This window comes from Lithobates pipiens, unplaced genomic scaffold (genome assembly GCF_037356315.1).
Source record: "Lithobates pipiens isolate NorthernLeopardFrog02 unplaced genomic scaffold, aLitPip1_a1.2 Scaffold_27, whole genome shotgun sequence".
Classification (NCBI taxonomy): domain Eukaryota; kingdom Metazoa; phylum Chordata; class Amphibia; order Anura; family Ranidae; genus Lithobates; species Lithobates pipiens.
In genome coordinates, this window is record NW_027507788.1 from 116,014,172 (window position 1) to 116,032,836 (window position 18,665).

General features: G+C 40.7%; 1 protein-coding gene across 3 annotated transcripts in view; it reads left to right on the forward strand.

Annotated features, from left to right (window-relative positions):
* Positions 1–18,665, forward strand: part of LOC143934082 (ubiquitin carboxyl-terminal hydrolase 2-like) — a 162,501-nt gene that overhangs the window by 114,517 nt on the left and 29,319 nt on the right. For all 3 annotated transcript variants that reach the window (XM_077457388.1, XM_077457389.1, XM_077457390.1), the window contains 3 exons: positions 1,131–1,251; positions 9,233–9,344; positions 14,793–14,903. In XM_077457388.1, coding sequence (XP_077313514.1) covers positions 1,131–1,251; positions 9,233–9,344; positions 14,793–14,903 — 344 coding nt within the window. The remainder of the gene's footprint in view (positions 1–1,130; positions 1,252–9,232; positions 9,345–14,792; positions 14,904–18,665) is intronic.

Here is an 18,665-nt window from a genome sequence, read left to right on the forward strand (position 1 = left end):
CTACTTGAACTGGAATCATTCAGATCCTGTAATAATTTTATGTTCCTTAAAGCACACCATACACACTACAAGACAACACGGACATTTAAAATCCTCCCAAAATTACTAGATAAGTTGTCTGACTGTGTTGGAAATGTTTGTATAAATCATTCCAATGTAAGATTTGTATCATAGAAGTGTGGTAGTCATGCAAATGAGATAATATTGTTGTAATGGTTTTCTGGTGATCATTCTGTAATGCACAGAGCTTCTTTTATAAAGCAGCAGTATGCCCTTAGCACAGCCATACCATTGCATAAAAAAACACATGCTGTGCATTTCTAAAGTACGGTGATAGGTTTTGCCAATGTGCATTGTTCCCCACTTGCTTCAGGAATCAAGTAGCTATTCAGTTGAGTCAATTAAATGAAATGGAAAAGCCAGGGAAGAAGCTGCTCATGTATTAAAGTAATAAGGCCTGCCTCTCCAACAATTACAGAGTTTGCAATGTTAAGCCGAGAAACCTTTGTGAAACACTGTAGGCTCTACATTCTTGCCGGCATTCGATGAACAGTGCATAACATGTGGGCAGTGGTCTGGCTACCATTACATTGTCTTATGAAGACCGTATCCACTCTCTGCCATAACTAGTCCCTATAGTGCATGGGTCTTCAAACTATGGCCCTCCAGTTGTTCAGGAACTACAATTCCCATCATGCCTAGTCATGTCTGTGAATGTCAGAGTTTTACAATGCCTCATGGGATGTGTAGCTTCGCAACAGCTGGAGGGCCATAGTTTGAGGATCCCTGCATAGTATGATTAGCTGCACAGTGGAGAAAAACAGCCATTGAAAAGCAGAAGGGTGGCCATTGCTGACTTCCTAAAAATGCTAGCTGTCTGACTTTTAAGCAGAACCACCGGCTTCATTTGTCTTTACACTTATTCCAGATTGTTAACTCAAAGCCAACATTTTCAAAAGGAAAGACCAGCATGTTTTCCCAAGACAGGTTTCCTTTTAAGCTACGTATATAACACAAAGGCAAGATGAAAACCTTATGTATGTGGCGATCATTACTATTTCATTTAAAACAAAATAGAATTTGTTCCGTTTATGCCTATTTTAATGTGATCTAATGTCTTTATATGACAGTGCTTTATGAACTCGATCCTCCAGTGTCTAAGCAATACTAAGGATCTTAGGGACTATTGTCTACAAAAGACGTATAAACGTGATCTCAACTCAAAGAACGGCAATACAGCAATTATGGAAGGTGGGTAATTCTTGAACTGCAAAATAAAACCTATTTACAGTGTTATGTTATGAGTGTTCAATCATTTTTTAGTTTAGAAAGAAATACACATTCTCTGTAACACTATTTTAACTAGTATGTATTCTTAACTTAAAAAGTTTGGATGTGTATTGATTGTTTTTGGAGAATAAGGATATTGTTTAGTATCACTTTAAACCCATTCTTCTGCACTTGCATAGAAAGCCGTTGGGGTTGATTTACTAAAACTGGTGCAGCTGTGCATGGTTGCCAATCAGCTTATTCAGTTAAGCTTTGACAATAAGGCTGGGTTCACACTGCAGCGATGCGGGAACGCCGCGAATCCGCGGCGGGTTCCCGCATCGCATACCTCCCAGGGGCAGTTCACACTGCCCTATGCGAACTGCTGGGAGTGTCAGTGAAACGTTAATGACACCCCCAGATCAGTTTGCATTTCACAGTGCGATCTGCAAACTTGGACAGGAATCGGATCGCATGGTGTGAACATCTATGCGATCCAATTCTGCTGCGGACCAAAAAAAGGGTCCTGTGCGAGTTTGGGCCGTGTGCGATGCGAATTCAGCCATATTATCTGTATGGCTGAACTCGCATCGCACAGAGATCATATGTGATTTGCACTGCAGTGCAGTGCGAATCACATCCGGTTCTCGTAACCGCTGCAGTGTGAACCCAGCCTGAATCCTGAAAGCTGGTTTCTGTGTAGAGCTGCACCAGATTTTGCACTGTTCTAGTAAATTAAAACCCCTTGGGGGTTATTTACGAAAGGCAAATCCACTTTGCACTACAAGTGCAAACTGCAAGTGCAAAGTGCACTTGAAATTGCACTTGAAAGTGCACTTGGAAGTGCAGTCGCTTTAAATCTGAGGGGTAGATCTGAAATGAGGGGAAGCTCTGCTGATTTTATTATCCAATCATGTGCAATCTAAAATGCTGTTTTTTATTTTCCTTGCATGTCCCCCTCGGATCTACAGCGACTTTACTTCCAAGTGCACTTCCAGTGCAATTTCAAGTGCACTTGCAGCGGATTTGCCTTTCGTAAATAACCCCCCTTATGTCTTTTGTGGTGACTTTAAAACCAATTGTACTCAGAATTTACTATATGTACTTTTCTTTTTTTTTTTCTTTTTTTTTTACTTTGCCATTGCTGTGGGCCTCCCTCCGAGCAGCAAGGTTTCACATTTGATAAATAAGATGACCTACTTACTTTATTTATTGCTCCCCCAGAAGGTTAAAAAGCAATGGTCTCAAAGCTGAACCTTGCGATACACCACTTACTAATGTAGACCATACGGGAGTATGAATCACTCCCTGAATGTGGCTTTTCAGCCAGTTTTCTATCTATTTGTAGAATCAATTATCTCGACATCTAGATCTTAAAGGGGTTGTAAACCTATGTGTTTTTCACCTTAATGCATCCCTTGCATTAAAGTGAAAAAACACCTAGCAGTGGCCAGCCCCCCAGCCCCCCTTTTTACTTACCTGATCCCTAGAACTTGACCCACGGGGATGCGCTTTCTCTCTGCCCAGGGTCCTTGGCTCTTGATTGGATAGATTTATAGCAGCACAGCCATTGGCTCCTGCTACTGTCAATCACACCCAATGACGCGGGTGCCAGGGCCGAGTCCTGCATTCAGCCTCTGTGGACACCAAATGCTGGACTTGGGAGAGCACCCGCAAGGTAACCCTGGGAGAGCGCTTCTCCCAAGGGGTTATCTGATGTAGGGAGATCCGCAGAGGGACCCCAGAAGAGCAGGATTCGGGGCCACTCTGTGTAAAACGAGCTGCACAATGGAGGTAATATGTATGATATGTTTGTTATTTAAAAAAAAAAAAAAAAAAACCTTTAAAATCACTTATAAATTAGCGGTGCTATGGAAGCTTGTCAAACCCTTTAGCAAAGTCCAAACATACTAGACATACGACTGGCCAGCCTTTATCCTAATTACCACCTAATAAAAAAAAATTGACTTTTTTGACAACTTCTGTCTTTCATAAATCCATACTGGCTGTTTTGTAAAAGATATTATTGTACTGTATGTGGGCCTTTTATCAGTTTCTCAAATATTTTTCTTGCAATAGAAAAAAAACTACAGATCTGTAGATATTGATTGACAATATTATTCCATTTTAAATATAGGCACCACATTTACTTTGTGCTAATCCATTGAAACTAAAACTCAATAAAATTCTGATCAAGACCCAGGTGGGTTAAACACATTGTTTTTGATTTGAATAGTGCAAGTCAAGTCAATGGGAGCTTTTTACAAAGATACTTTGGCTGTTCTGATAGCTTAATCGTCTGCTTCAGAATGTAATTAGAGCACACAGATCTTGCACTGCACTTTAATGAGTCCCTGTCACCTTGTCCATTTAGGGCAACATCCAAGCCCTTGTGTAAAGGTCACCAATCAAACACCAACCTCTCCAGCACTTCCCCTGGGCCCTTTTTCTTCTGTGGAGGGGGTTATGGAGGAACATGTTGGAAAGGAATGGTATGTAAGCACTATAGAAATGAATATGAAGTGTTAGAGGGGGGTAAACTTTTTCAAGGTGACTATGGGGTTTATTTACTAAAGGCAAATCCACTTTGCACTGCAAGTGCACTTGGAAGTGCAGTCGTGGTAGATCTGAGGGGGACATGCAAGGAAAATAAACAGCCTCCCCTCATTTCAGATCTTCCCCTCCGTTCAACAGCGACTGCACTTCCAAGTGCACTTGCAGTGCAAAGTTGATTTGTGTTTAGTAAATCAACCCTTGTGTCTTTTTAAATGCTGCTGTATACTCTGTCTGGGTGCTTTATCTTTTTCACTCACCAGATATTAAAAATGCTATAAAAAATCATAAAAACAGTCCTAGAGATAAATGAGCTCAACTCTTTGAAAACCCATGGGTGTAAGTAATATGGCCTTGGTATTTAACTGCATTTATTTTGCTCCTGGGCCATATAATTTTCTACAGGCTTTTACCTTGTCTCATGATGTTAAAAGATTTTAGTCTTACTAACCTACATAGGGTTTGTTCGGGTTTTATAAATATTTGTTCAGGCACTATTCAAGGTCTGCATCTACTTTGTAGATGCAGATGATGGATCAGAGATCACACACAATCATATGAAACCTGGTGCTTGTAAAGTTGTTGACTGTGTTCACAAATATCTGGCATGGGTCAGCTGTGGCTGCAGTATTTTTCTTTGTTACTTGCGTCAAAGTTACAAAATCGCAGCCTGCAAAAAGTATTTATATCTACCATTTAGAACAGAGAACACCGATTCCTTTATCATGATTGTTGTACTTATGTTTTGCTTGTTCAGGTAATTTATTGAAAGAATAAAAGTTTCAATAGAAAGGCATACGTGAAAGTGCAAAGTACATATGAATAAGAAGTACAATGAAAAAGCTAAAGCATGTGAAAAAAACACGCCGGGTTAAAAGAGAGTGCATAGCAAACAAGGGATGGATAATCCTCCATAACGTTACCCAGAGTTAGGTTGAAATTCTGGGTTTAGTCAGGGAGAAAGAAAAAATTTAGCAGAGGTGGCTGTTTTGTACCCCAACGGAGGACAATACCAAGAGTGCTGGGAGACTGGAAGGCTGCGGAGGGTAGCAGGTATACTAAGGGGAATGCCTAGTTAGGAGCTCAAGTCAGGGCAGAGGGGCTGCGGGGGTAGAATAGGAAGGGTAGAGATGAGAAAGAAGTGAAGAGGACGAGGTGCATACACAGCGGGGGCAGAAAGGGAAAGGGAAGGGAAGAGGTAAAGGGAGAGCAGGCAAAGGGCCCCCCCTAGAGAGTTGTCTTTATGTCTTTAAGCTGAACTTGCGCTATCACAAGTTTCTGTATATATTTACACAGAATTTTTATATGGCTTGTGGTTTCTTCTGAGGAATAAACAGAAAAATAATTTAGGACAGTGACAATAGAAGCTTGCATGGAAAGCTATGCTTAGCCTGTATCAGTTATGCTAGGAATGGGAAATCCCTGTCAAGATCCTAAAGACCTTCCCTACTTTATCCAAACTTTGTTTTAGGTGGAATAAAATTGTATATTTTTTCCTACATTCTTATAGCTATCTTTACTCATCATGCTTCATGCTGTATATAAGTATTTTTTCCACATATTCAGTTATTTGCATACATATAAAAGAGAATTACGTTGGCCTGCATTTCGTAGCAGCATGCTTAGATTTGTCTAAGTTGCTAGGTGATGATTATGACGAATTCTGTTGATTTTCCAAGGCTATAGGTTAATGGTTTACAAGACCTGAGCACAGTTTTATATGGGATGCTCTCGTTGCATTGTTGTAGCCTTTGATATGAATCACATACAAAATCAGGTATATCCAAACAAAGACACACCTATTTGCTAAAAGATCGATGTTAAACCTGAATTTAGGATAGAATGTGTTATGACTCATTGACACACCTAGCAATACATGCAGTGTTGCTATATGTAAAACTTTAAACTCAACTTTATATGGTTCAAACAAAAGGAATATATACATAACAAATACATGCATATACAGAGAAGACAGGGCAGGAGGCATGATGGAGAGGAATCTGTATAAAGGATCAGGGGTGGTAGGTTTATGGGATTAAGTTTGGAGCCAGACATGAAGGCTAGAGTAGGTGTAGATGGTACATTGCGAGATTGCACATCGCCTCTGTTTCGCAGATATAAGAATGAATGGGGTGAATTAAACAGCAAGCAGTGAGACCTAAATACCCAAAGGTGCAGAAAAAGGCTAGAGAAGAATAAATGATCCTGTTAGGGAAACTTGAAGTTATGGGAAAAATATTTACTGTTTGTTTGAAGCTACCTGCACTTTCCAGAGTTTTTAAGGTCTGTTCAAGTCGTTGGAAGCATTAAAAAATTTTTTTTTTTAAAAAGCAACACGTACCAATGCATACCCACTACAGTGTATTTTTGAAGGCTGCTGTCAATTTTTGATCTCTGTGAACCCTGAGCCACAGTATAATTGCACAAAGTCACAGCCTTTTTCTGCACTTTAGAATTGTTGCTTATTAGCATTGATTTTCTATTATATTATAACCCCTAAGCACAGTGAGGTAGATTTACTAAAGGAATATAGACTGTGCACGTTGCAAGTGCAGTTGCACTAATTTATCCCAGAGCTTAGCAAATGTGGTAAAGCTCTACTGATATCCATCATGCATTCATGTGCAAGCAAAAAATATGTTTTTTTTTCTTTGCACCCAATTGGTTATTGTTTACCAAGCAAAGCTTTACCACATTACATTTCCCAAGGAAAAGTAGTGCAACTGCACTTGCAAAGTTCACAGTCGATTTGCCTTTAATAAATCAACCCCATAGTCTGCACTTGCATTTCTGCACATGGGAGGGCAGCTGTGACCTTAGAATTAGAATCACACGACGCACTATTGAAACTACTACAGAGTTAATATGTTCCAAAGATTTCTTGAGTGATCGGTGTCAAAAGGGGAAGGAAATCATAAGAAACCACACACAGGAAATGCTTAGAATGCATAGTAAGGAAAAAAATTACACTGAACCACTGCAACATATCTCAATGCAAACTACAGGACATAGTGTCCAGTTTTAGTGAGCATGAAAATGCAGAGAATTCATCTTTAATGGCAACTTACCTTCACAACACATCTGCATTACATTGCACAGTAACATACAGTACAGCCATGCGTTGTGTGGGGAAAAAAAAATGCAGCTGAAATAATTTTAGATCAGTTGTGCATTTGTAGGGCTGCTTTAACGTATCACATGTTAACATATGAAATAAAAACACACCACAGCTTATTGCCCTGGTGTGAATGGGCCCTATATTCAAAGCAGATCCGGTTTTACTTGCTGCTGGTTAATAATTAGCAGCACTTCTCATTGTCAAGTAGAAGTTGCATAATCAAACAAAATCTTTGCATGCCTAAAAATTTAGCTATAACATGCTACGCTAAAATGTTATTGCCTGTGTATAGATCACTTTTAAATCCACATCTAAATTTTTAAAAACCTAGGGCATCATATTGTAGTAAGGACAAAGTAGTTTTAGGAGTGTTCCAATGTGGACCATTAAATATTAAAAGGGATGGACTATCTCATTTACAATGAAAGATTTGTGAATTTGGTACATTCAGCTTAAAAATTAAATATTTAAAATGTTTAAGGGTAATGTAAAGATTTGTTATAATAATCTTTTATCCCAAAGACTGTAAAAGGACAAGGGGCCATAGGAGAAGGAATTTTCAGTATAGGCAGGAGTTCTATACAGTTAGCACAATTTTTAATAATGTCATTTAAAAAGGGACTGCATGATTTTCTTGCAGCTAATAATATCTAATATTTCTATCCAGGATACTGAACTTTAAGGGGGTCAGATAGGATTCTTTCCTCCTATGTGCCATCATAGGCAACAGTTCCTTTTGATTGTCTTTCCTCTGGACCAAAACCGCAGGAATTGTGAAATAGGCAACTTGATGAACATAAGGTTTTTCAGCCTTACTATGGCTAGGTTCACAATTGTGCAATGCAAGAACGCATGTAAAATCGCAAGTTCCCACCACACACACAAAGAAAAAGCGATGTTATTAAGGATTAATGGCATGGTGGTGCCATTAATCCTTAGTAACCCCTCAACACACCTTGCTAACATGCACGTGAAATTGACCGCCATAGTACTGCATGTTTTTTTGTGAGTCAGTTTAGAAAAAAGTCGGTATGATCTAAATGAGGTGGGCAGCTTATTCAAATGATTGGGCTGCACTATGCCTATGCATGGTAATGAAAAAAAAAGATGCACTGCTACATCAGACTTATGTGAACCAAGACAATGGCTAGGTTCACATTAGTCCATGTTCTGAAAAGTGATGCACAATGGTGGGGCTAAGCGGTGCCATGGTGACACATTCAGGAGGAGATCCTACTTCAGCCTTAATGCCTTTGTTTGGTTTTTTCACTTTTTTCCAAAGAGCAATTCATAACAGGGCTAATGTACCTCAGCCATGAGCCAAGAATTTTGTTCGCAATTGCAGGGTGGCTCCATGACCTGAATGTCTGTCTGTCTGAGTTTGATGGGTGGTGCCACCTGTCAACTTGGCATGCTGCCTTAAATTTGCCATGGCTGCGGCATGTGAACAGTCTCTTCCAGCTCTGAAACTGCAGCTCATCTGCCTAATTTTACCGCTGCCTCTGTAAAAGATGCCTTACTGTACAACCCCGGGCTGACCTGGAAGCACTATACAAATGAAAGTGAATGGACTGTACTAAACTTTATTTAAAGCATTCACATTTGACTAATTGAATCTTTCTACTTGCTGGTGGGAGTTCCTAAAACTGACTAAAGAAAGTGCCCTGTAAATGAGGAACGCTAGCATTCACCACTCTGGTGGCCAAGTTTTCAATTTTCTGCTCCGTTTTAGCAATTCAGCCTCCATTACTCTCTTTGGCATTCAAGAGATCTGGGATTGTCGAATGTCCCTTCGCTTACCGTGGTTCCATCCTCCCACAGGATTTAGCAGTGCATACGGGGTCAAAGAATGGAACCACAACATGTGATGGTTGGCAGAGGCACCTGACACTCCTGGAAGTGTTGAGTCCCAAGGAGACTGATGAAGGTTGCAACACTCGAATGGATTGGTGGTAAGAAACCTAGACCATCAGAGAGGTGAGTATGAGCTTTTCTCTTTCAGGACACCTTATTTTATGGATCTTTTGCTACCCTGATGAGGTTGTTTAAAAAACTCTAAAAAGAAAATGTAATATATTGCAGTTTACCAGTCCTTAGATGTGGTGGCTGCATTAATTTCCTTTTTCCAGGCAAAGAGCATTTCCAGCAAGTACAGAAAATAGCAGTTGATCTTGCCATAAATGCAATGTTCATGTCACTTCTGGTGAACTGAAAAGTCAGTAATAAAAATCCTTATCTTTCCTAAAGCACTTTGGAACTGATCACTTTCTCTCCCTTTACTATCTTTCCTAGAGTTTGCCCGTCTGCTTCAAGCAATGTGGACAAGTTCAGTCAATGAGGTTGTGAGCCCCATGGAATTCAAAAGTCAGATACAGAGATATGCACCACGTTTTATGGGATACAAGTAAGAGATTCATCAATATAATCAGATCCATGACCACAAAGCAATGTTGTGCAGTGGTATTTAGAGCCCAACTCATTTCCTTTTGTGTTGGATCGAGTGGGGAACAGTTTGAGCGTCTGTCAGGTTTTTACTGCTATCTGTATCCCCTATGGAGAGATTTCCCCATACTTCTTTTCAGAACAGGAAGTGATGGGAGATCTTTCACCTTGTTTTATCAGAGTGGAAAAAAGGTTAGAACTTGCAACAATATTTTTGTCGCTGTTTGTGCCGCCCTGACCTGGTGATGACCACCTTCCCCCTGCATTACTTATACTGTCCTCACAGGAACAGAAAATGAGAGGAAAAAAACCTTCCTAATGGGGTCACAAACGTAAAATCATTAATTAAAACCTGACCTAAATTTTAACTGTTCCCCCTCTACTAAAGGCTACACAAAAATGGCTGGAGTTGGACTTTAAATGTACTATACAAAGGAATATTTTGTGTTTAATACTGGTATTCAATTAGCTGCTAACTTTTGAACTGTAACCTTTTGTTGCATAAGTACTTTATGAAATGGTAACAGCCCTGCCTATTAGGCGGTACATACATTTTATTTTAAATCTCTATAATTACTATCCAGCATAATCATTAAATTACATGTGGGTCAGCTATGAGATTGTATTGCTTCATACTACGAGCTGTCTTACAGGCTGACGTTCTTTGTAAAATATCTATTTGGTCATTCCATGGCAACAGCTTACCATTTTACAAACTAATATTCAGTTGAGAATTTTTTAAGGGGGGTCAATTCAATAAAGGATGCCATATGCGTTATGAAGGTCACATGCCAATTTTTTGGGAAATATCACATGAGATAATAAGAGTCAATTCATCAAAGTAAAATATCACAAAGTGAGGTAAATACCACAAAAAAAAAAATGAGATAAATCATTAAAGTCAATTCACTAAATAAAGCACACATTTGTTATTTATCACCTGGCAGTAGGCAGTCAGTATTTTAGCAATGTACAAAATAACAATCAGGGGAACTCTACACAGGCCAATAAGGTAAGAAAAAAAAAAAGAAAAAGGTAGAAGAAAACTCGCTCATCCGTGTCTTACGGACTTAGCCCCCGTACACACGGTCGGACATTCTGCCAACCAAATCCGTCGGGCTTTGTCCGTCGGATTGTGTATGAAACTGTTGTATAAACACGGTCGGACAAAGTTGTCAAAAAATCCGATCTTTTAGAACGTGATGACGTAATTTCGTTACGATGGGACTATGTTCAGGCTAGTAGCCAATAGCTTTGATGTAGGAATTTGATCTGAGCATGCGTGGCACTTTGTCTGATCGTAATTCTCTACACATGATCGGAGTATGTCCTATCGGACCAGTTTGTCGGAAAATATTACCAACAAGTTGGAAAATTTGGTCCGACGGAAACAGTCCGATGCATACCACACACAGTCGGATTATCCGAAAACATGGTCCGATAGGACACATTCCGACGGATTCTCCGACCGTGTGTACGGGGGCTAAGACTGGGATGTTGTTCATGTGCTTGTAAAGGCAGGTGTCCAAATACTTTTGATAATATAGTGTATGTATGTGGATAGGTGTACACGCCTGTGTGCACTGTATATATACCCTTGTCACTGCTTTTTTCATTTCTTTCATATATAGCACCAACATTACAGAGAAGTTTTCATGTATAATTTATGTAAAGCCAGCTATGGATGGTCGAGTCTTAGCCAGTTCAGCAGCATCTGTGGTTGCAGGAAAGAAATTCGCTCCATCTATGGATGGCCTTAGAGTCATTTTTGGTACCAACTCTTGGATAATGTTTCGTTTTTACTGGAGATATATAAAGTAGGTCTGTTTGGGCACAGTGGCTTAAAGTGATATTAAAGCCTTTTTTTATTTTTTTGTAACAATTAGCATGTTGTACTTACCTGCTCTGTGCAGTGGTTTTGCACAGAGCAGCCCTCCACTTCTTGGGTCCCAGTGCTCTGGGCTCCTCCCCTCTGCTGCGTGCCCCCATAGCAAGCCACATGCTATGGGGACACTCGTGCATGCATGCTCCTGAGCCCCACTGTGTCTTTCCATAAGACACACAGAACGGAGCTCTACACCACCCTTGCTCCCTCCTCACTAGCTGTGATTGACAGCAGCGGAAGCCAATGGCTTCTGCTGCTGTCTCTGAGCCAATAAGGAGGCAGAGAGCAGCTGCTCTTGTGAACATCTCTGGATCAGGGTCAGGTAAGTTTTGGGGGGGGGGGGGGCTGAATACTGAAGATTTTTTAAGGTAAAAAATATTCAGTCTTTACAACCACTTTACCCACAAAGCTGTGCGAGCCCTTGTACAAATTTTGGACCTGGACCCCCCCCCTACGCTATCCCCAAATTTTTACATGTATTAGTGTTTCTCTAGGCAAAACTATTTTTTTTCTAGTTTTGTATAGAGTGGGCAAGGTTAAAACAGTCTATCATGTTTTGATGTTTGTGTCCCCATTGGGAAGATTCACTCCTTTATTTGTACTAGTAGTCATTGTTCACAGTTCAGAGTAAAGGGAAATCCCAGATTTTTAGCATTGTGCCTAGAGCAAAATGTACGGGGAATTCTTCCAATGGGGACATTTTCTAAGCCCTTGTACACACGGTCGGAGATTCCGACAAACAAATCCGTCGGATTTTGTCCGAAACTGTTGTATACACACAGTCAGACAAAGTTGTCGGAAAATCCGACGTGATGACGTTATTTCGTTACGACGGGACTACATTCACGCTAGTAGCCAATAACTTTGGTGTAGGAATTTGATCTGAGCATGCGTGGCACTTTGTCCGATCAGAATTCTCTACACATGATCGGAGTATGTCCGATCGGAGCATTTTGTCAGAAAATATTTCTGGCAAGTTGGAAAAGTTGGTCCGGCGGATATTCTGACGGAAAAAGTCCGATGCAGACCACACACAGTCGGAACATCTGACAAAACGCTCCGATCGGACACATTCCGACGGAATCTCCGACCGTGTGTACAAGGGCTAAGAGGGCAATTACCTCACTTTGGGCTGATTTCCTCTTAAATCCAGTTGCGTCCTTGGGACAAAGTGTAAAGGTTAATATGAGTATACCCCTAAAGTGGATCTGTGCCCAGAAAATGCACACTAAAATATTTACATGTATAAATTAATTTTAAAAGTTCACAACACAAAGCATAGTGTTTTTTTCATGTGTTCAATTACTTTTTTTCTGGCAGGCTGCCTGCCAGCCCTCTAATCTACAAATTGAGGGAATGGACCTTTTTAGTCACAGGCTCTTCCATATTATAGATTATGTTCCATTCATAGAAGCTGTAGTACCGGCCTCCAGTGGCGGCTAATGCTCAAAATTTTTGGGGGGGCTCAAACAAACTAAAAAAATTCTGAAAAAAATCATCAATTGCAGCCTCACTGTGCTCATCAAACGTCGCCACTGTGCCCATCGAATGATGCCACTGGGGCCCCCATCCGCCAACTGCCCAGCACTTACCTTGGTGGGGCAGTGAGTGATGGCGGCGGGTGGTGTCCTCCATGCTCCTCCATGTCCTCGATGTCTTCTCCCGTCCTCTCCTCCTGTCCTCTCCTATGATTGGATGCCTGATAGGCATCCAATCACAGCGCCTGTTGTTTCAGCCAATTAGGTGACAGGTAACAGACCCGAGTACTTGATTAGCAGAGAAGCGGTTTAGTGTTAGGAAAGCAAATATTCATTCACTTTTCTAACACATCTGGGTGAACTGCGAGCGCCAGGCATGGCGCTCACTGTTTACCTCTTCTGATGCCTATTAGAGCCTGTGGCTCTAATACGGTGTTTTATAAACACCCCCTGCTGCTGTAATTCCAGTGCCCGAAAAGAGGTCGGGCGCCTGACTAGAGAGTGGCAGCGGCGACCATGGATAGATTTATGAAATGCATGAATCTATCTATTAGTGATAGAGGGGGTGACTGGAGAGAGGGGGCGGCGCTCGTGCACCCTTATGGACACATTGCCACTGCCAACCTCTGTGAATGGAGGACCTGGATGAATAGGAAGGCATAGTCGTGCACTTTTGACAAGTGCCTGTCCTCAGTTGCAAGGATAAAAACCTTTTGTTGCAGATTACTACCTTTTGCCATTCTTAAGAAATCCATGTGCGTTTGTCTGTGCCTCTGTTCTTAGTGGATCTTATGGGAGTGGTTTCATAATTATCAGTCAGCTGTGGCAGCTGCAGGGCACTAACGAGGAAAGCTCAGAGGATGCCTGAAATCTGACTTGTATCTTATGGCCCGTACACACGATCCGAATATCGTACGACCGTTTTCGGTTAATAATCGCAAGTAGAAATTTAATAGCTAAATAAAGTCACGAAAATTCTCGTACGATAGAAAATATTTGTGTTGTCATGTGTTGTATTGTATTTGTATTGTATTTTCGGATGACAACTATAATGACTAAATGAAAATCGTACGATCTGGAAAACATTCAATTACATTATGACTTGTATCGCAATTGTACATGCTATATTATTTTTTCTTTATTTGCTATTTTTTTTTCCCCACAAAAGTGGAGTTACTCTTTAACTTCCACCACACTTGGAGATTCTGGCTGCGGGGGTCAGTGGGGAGTTCGACGGAGGGGGGATTTCTGCTAACAGAGGAGACAGACGCACAAGGCACACATCATACCTGCTCTAAATAATGTCCCCTTTGCCTTTTTTTTTTTTTTTTTTTACTTTGACTAAACTTAGCCTTTAATGGAATTACAATAGGGATAACATTTTCAGATTAAAAAAAAAAAGATTGCATGCAATTGATGGCTTTTTATAGGTAACCGCAGTTCAGCTTTAATGCACCTTCCTCTTTAACATCAGTTAAGGTTTTTACGTGTTTCTATTTATAGTGAGTAATTACACAGGGGCAGCCATATACATGCTATGCCTCATAGCCTTATACTTAGTAATACAGCACGGTTTTGTGTTAGTGTTTCACTGTCTGAATGCAGATCTATCATTTGTACACTAGAGTATTGTAAAGCCAGAATTCCTGGATTTTTATTGCTCAAACCATTTAAATATAGAAAGGTGCATCAGACCAAAACCAGCTGAAAGGGTCCAAGATAATTTTTTCATTGTTGGTAAAAAAGTCTTATAACAGCCAATCCATTTCAGGGGCAGCACCACTCTTCTTCACCATTGCTGTTCAACAACTGTTGTCAAGTTGTTACTCTATGGGTTTTGCAGAGATCGTGGAACAGTTAGACATAAATGATTTTTGGTTTCCTCACCCTTAGAAGAATGCTTTTGTATATGTGATATGTCATTCAGATCTGAGCCATTCAACCACTCTTTTAACATTGTTAGGTACAATACAGGATTCTCGTGATTACATAGGCAATAAATAGGTCCGAAAACTAAACCGTTCTTTCTTTCTCTTTTTCTTTTCAGTCAACAGGATGCACAAGAGTTTTTGAGGTTTATGCTAGATGGATTGCACAATGAAGTCAACAGGGTGACGGTCAAACCTAAACCCAATACTCAGGACTTGGACCATTTGCCGTAAGTAAATGGGCAGTGGTTCAATGTAAATTAATATTATTACATAGATGGATGTATATTTTCACTCATTTCTACCCTATACACAGCCACCTGTCCTCTACTACTCTAGGAGCCAAAAAAGGACCTGTCTTTGGCAGCATTTTCCGCATGTGTCAGTAATTTTTATTTTAAAGTCCTTAAAGTGGAGCTCTATTTAAACTTCAGATTTTTCTATTTTATTTATTACTTTTGACTAGACTGGATAAGCATTAGATACTGTGTCAAGTTTCTATTGCTGTCTGTGTAACTGTTGTCTTTGGCATTGCTGTGAACTGAACTTCCTGTTTCTACTTTCTGGAGCCAAATCTATTTAAAAAGAATCTACTTAATGTGTAAAAGTTGGCTTTTTAGTGAGGTCTCCAGAAGAATGTATGGAATAAACTGTTGGAGAGATAAAGAGAAGTACAAATGAAAGTTTCTCGAAAGCATAATTTTTTTTTACCTTCATGCATTCTATACATGAAGGTAAAAAAACAGGTGGGGAATGGCTTTATGTCAGACCAAGTGGCTGCTTGATGGCATGGCTCTGGCTCTTATCTCTCATCTTGAACCACATCCTGCACAGTACAGCTCAGCAAATGGCACTGTAACCTCCCCAATAGTGGTGGGCACCTCCTGGCACTGGCACAATTGGTGAAAAATTCCCACCCTTTCCTCTGAATTTTTGTTTAAATTATCCCTTCTGCTCCTATCTAGACCTGATGGTCCTCTGCTGTGTGTAGGGGATTTTAATGCTGTCTTAGTACTCCAGTGGACTGCTTGGGGGTGGTAGTAGGCCCTATCCCTCCTTTTATTCATTGGATGCAGGTGTATGGTCTCTCTGAGCTATGGCGGAGGAAGCACCTGGATGTGTACCAATATTTCTGTCACTTCAACTCCTTTCATACCATGTCTCGCATAGATTTTTTTTGCACCTCTTTCTGTGGACCTCCTCCTCCTCCCGTGTACAAATTCCGTGATGTGGCACCTAAACTCCCAATTGTTAGAGGATGAGGTGGTACAGGGGGAATGTAGACGGGGGGGGGGGGGGGTGGTGTCAGTGCGCCCTTATTGGACCCTGCATTTAAGACTATGCTGCGGGGCACTTTTATGACTATTACTGGCACCCTGCGTAAAAATACCCAACAGCATACAGAGGAGCTGAAACGGACCATGTCTGCAGCTGGGTCTGCCTATGCAACTGACCCCACTCCTGATGCCTCAGATTCATGGCTGCATAGCCGTAGGGAATATGAGCTCTGCCTACTGGATCTCACCAAGAAAAAAATGCTCTATGTCTCTCAAAAAACATTTGAAAATTGTAACAAGGCTTGCCGTCTGCTTGCCTATTTAACCAGACCTGACCATCCTCCTACATCTATCCCTGGGATCTTGACTCACATGGGTCAGGTTAGTGACGCACCCTCCGAGATTGTTGAGACTTTCCTGTCCTTTTACAGAGACCTTTATGATACCAGAGTCCAGTAATCAGATAATCATTTAAGTGAATACCTGGCTCAGGTGCTTCTTCCTTCCCTCTCAGATCGCATGAGAGAGGAACTGGATGCACCTGTCTCCGATAAGGAAATCTCCCTAGCCATTTCGCAGCTACCGGCACACAAGACACTTGGCCTGGACGTTTTTCCAGCCGAATGGTATGCCCATTTTTACCAGTTAATATGCCCATTTCTTCTCCATACATTTAACAAAGTCTAAGAGGCTGGAATCCTTCCACCTACTATGTGTGAAGCACTTATTGTTTTGTTATTGAAACCTCATAAAGTCCTTAAATGTGATTCTTACCACCCAATCTCCCTAATTAATGCAGATGTTAAGATTTTGGCCAATTATCTGAACGCAGTAGTTGCGAATTTCGTGCACAGTGATCAGTGTGGCTTTATACCAGGTCATTCTACCAGGATGAACCACACAATTACCCCCCTACCTGTGTCATTGCTTCACTTGACACATGTAAAGCTTTCAATAGTGTTGAATGGCCCTATTTATTCTACATTCTGAAATGTCATCCCACCTTACACCTGCCAGACTACATAATATGGTCTTATCCCCCTCAGCTGAGTGCTTTAGAGGCTGTGGCTAGATTGCTGACTTTATGCACTGTTTCTGGACCTGCCCGTGGTTCACGACTTCTGGGTAGACATTAACTTTTATCTCCTCTGCCCTAGATCTACCTAATATAGTGAATCCCAAGAAATGCCTCTTGGGCATTCTAGGCGGTTTAACAATTCCTTCTCATGCTAAGAGACTTATTTGCATTCTATATTTCTATCAGAGAAAGTCCCTTTTGCTGTCCTGTCCAGAAAATCTGTAAGGTGAACGTACAGTGGACCCCTTCCCCGTCGCACCCGGTGCTGCTAACTTGGAGTGTGGCGATCTCACATTCTGATAGGCCATACAGCCTCTTTACCAGTCAGGGGATTTCTCTCCTCTTTGCCTGCGGTGACAGGACAGGCTACTCAGTTCTGATTGGTCGGCGCTGCATGTGTGATGGCACTGACCAATTAGAATGCTCCTATACATACCTCCTGGTGAGGTACATTTAGGAGATTATGTCGAGGGCTCATAGCGGGGGATCGCCACACTCCAGGTCAGTGGGACGGGGGAGGTAAGCCTGTTTAAGTTCACCTTACAGATTTTTCTGTAAAGGTGAACTTTCCCTTTTAAGGACTCCCTCCCCTTGTATAAACTCACCTTCGAGCTACGTAAAAGAGTCCAGACATTTAACAAGGTTTGGGGCAAGTGGATAGCGAGTCCCTCGACACTGACTTCTATACCGCTAAACTGAATTTTGACTGTCTGTTTTGCTAACTGTTAATTACTACTCTCTGGCAGTATTGTATTTACTGACACTAACATTTGTGCGATTGCGTGTTCTTCCTAACTGACAAATGCTCACAGGAGACGTGTGAGACGGTAATTAATCTTACACGTCTTTTTTTCGGACCAGGCACAAGGTTGCCACTGTAGTTCTGTTGTTTTGTATGTCTTTAAAACCCAATAAACATATCTTAATTAAAAAAAAAAAAGTAAAAAATACATCTGTGTCACAAGAACAAGGCCCCCCAAATGGGAGCACAAATACATCAGCGTGGAAGTAAAAAGCATCAGTTTTTAAACTAGTTAGTATAAGAATTTGCAGGTGCTACATAGTAGAAGGCTGGGTACACAAATTATTTATATATATATATATATATATATATATATATATATATATATATATATATATATACACACACATACACGCACACACAATAACAAAAATACTCTTGTAGATTCTTAAGGTGGTTGTCAGCCAAGAACGAACAAAATAATATTTGTGTGATATATTGTACACAAAGACATACATACATACATACATGCTCAAAAAATGCATGACACAATAATGTTACAAAAAAAAAAAATATTGAATCATCAATCAACAGGACCTAATCTATGTATAGCTAGCTATACACTATGTACATTTCTGAATTTAACTTCCAGATAATCTAGGCATATTTTATCCAGAATCTCCCATCATAAAGTACTTTCACTTGATAGCCATATATGAATGAATACCTTCTACAATAAAGCAAAGAACTCTAAGCCCTTGTACACACGGTCGGAGATTCCGACAACCAAATCCGTCGGATTTTGTCAGACGGATTTTATCCGAAAATGTTGTATACACATGGTCGGACCAAGTTGTCGGAAAATCCGACGTGATGACGTTATTTCGTTACGACG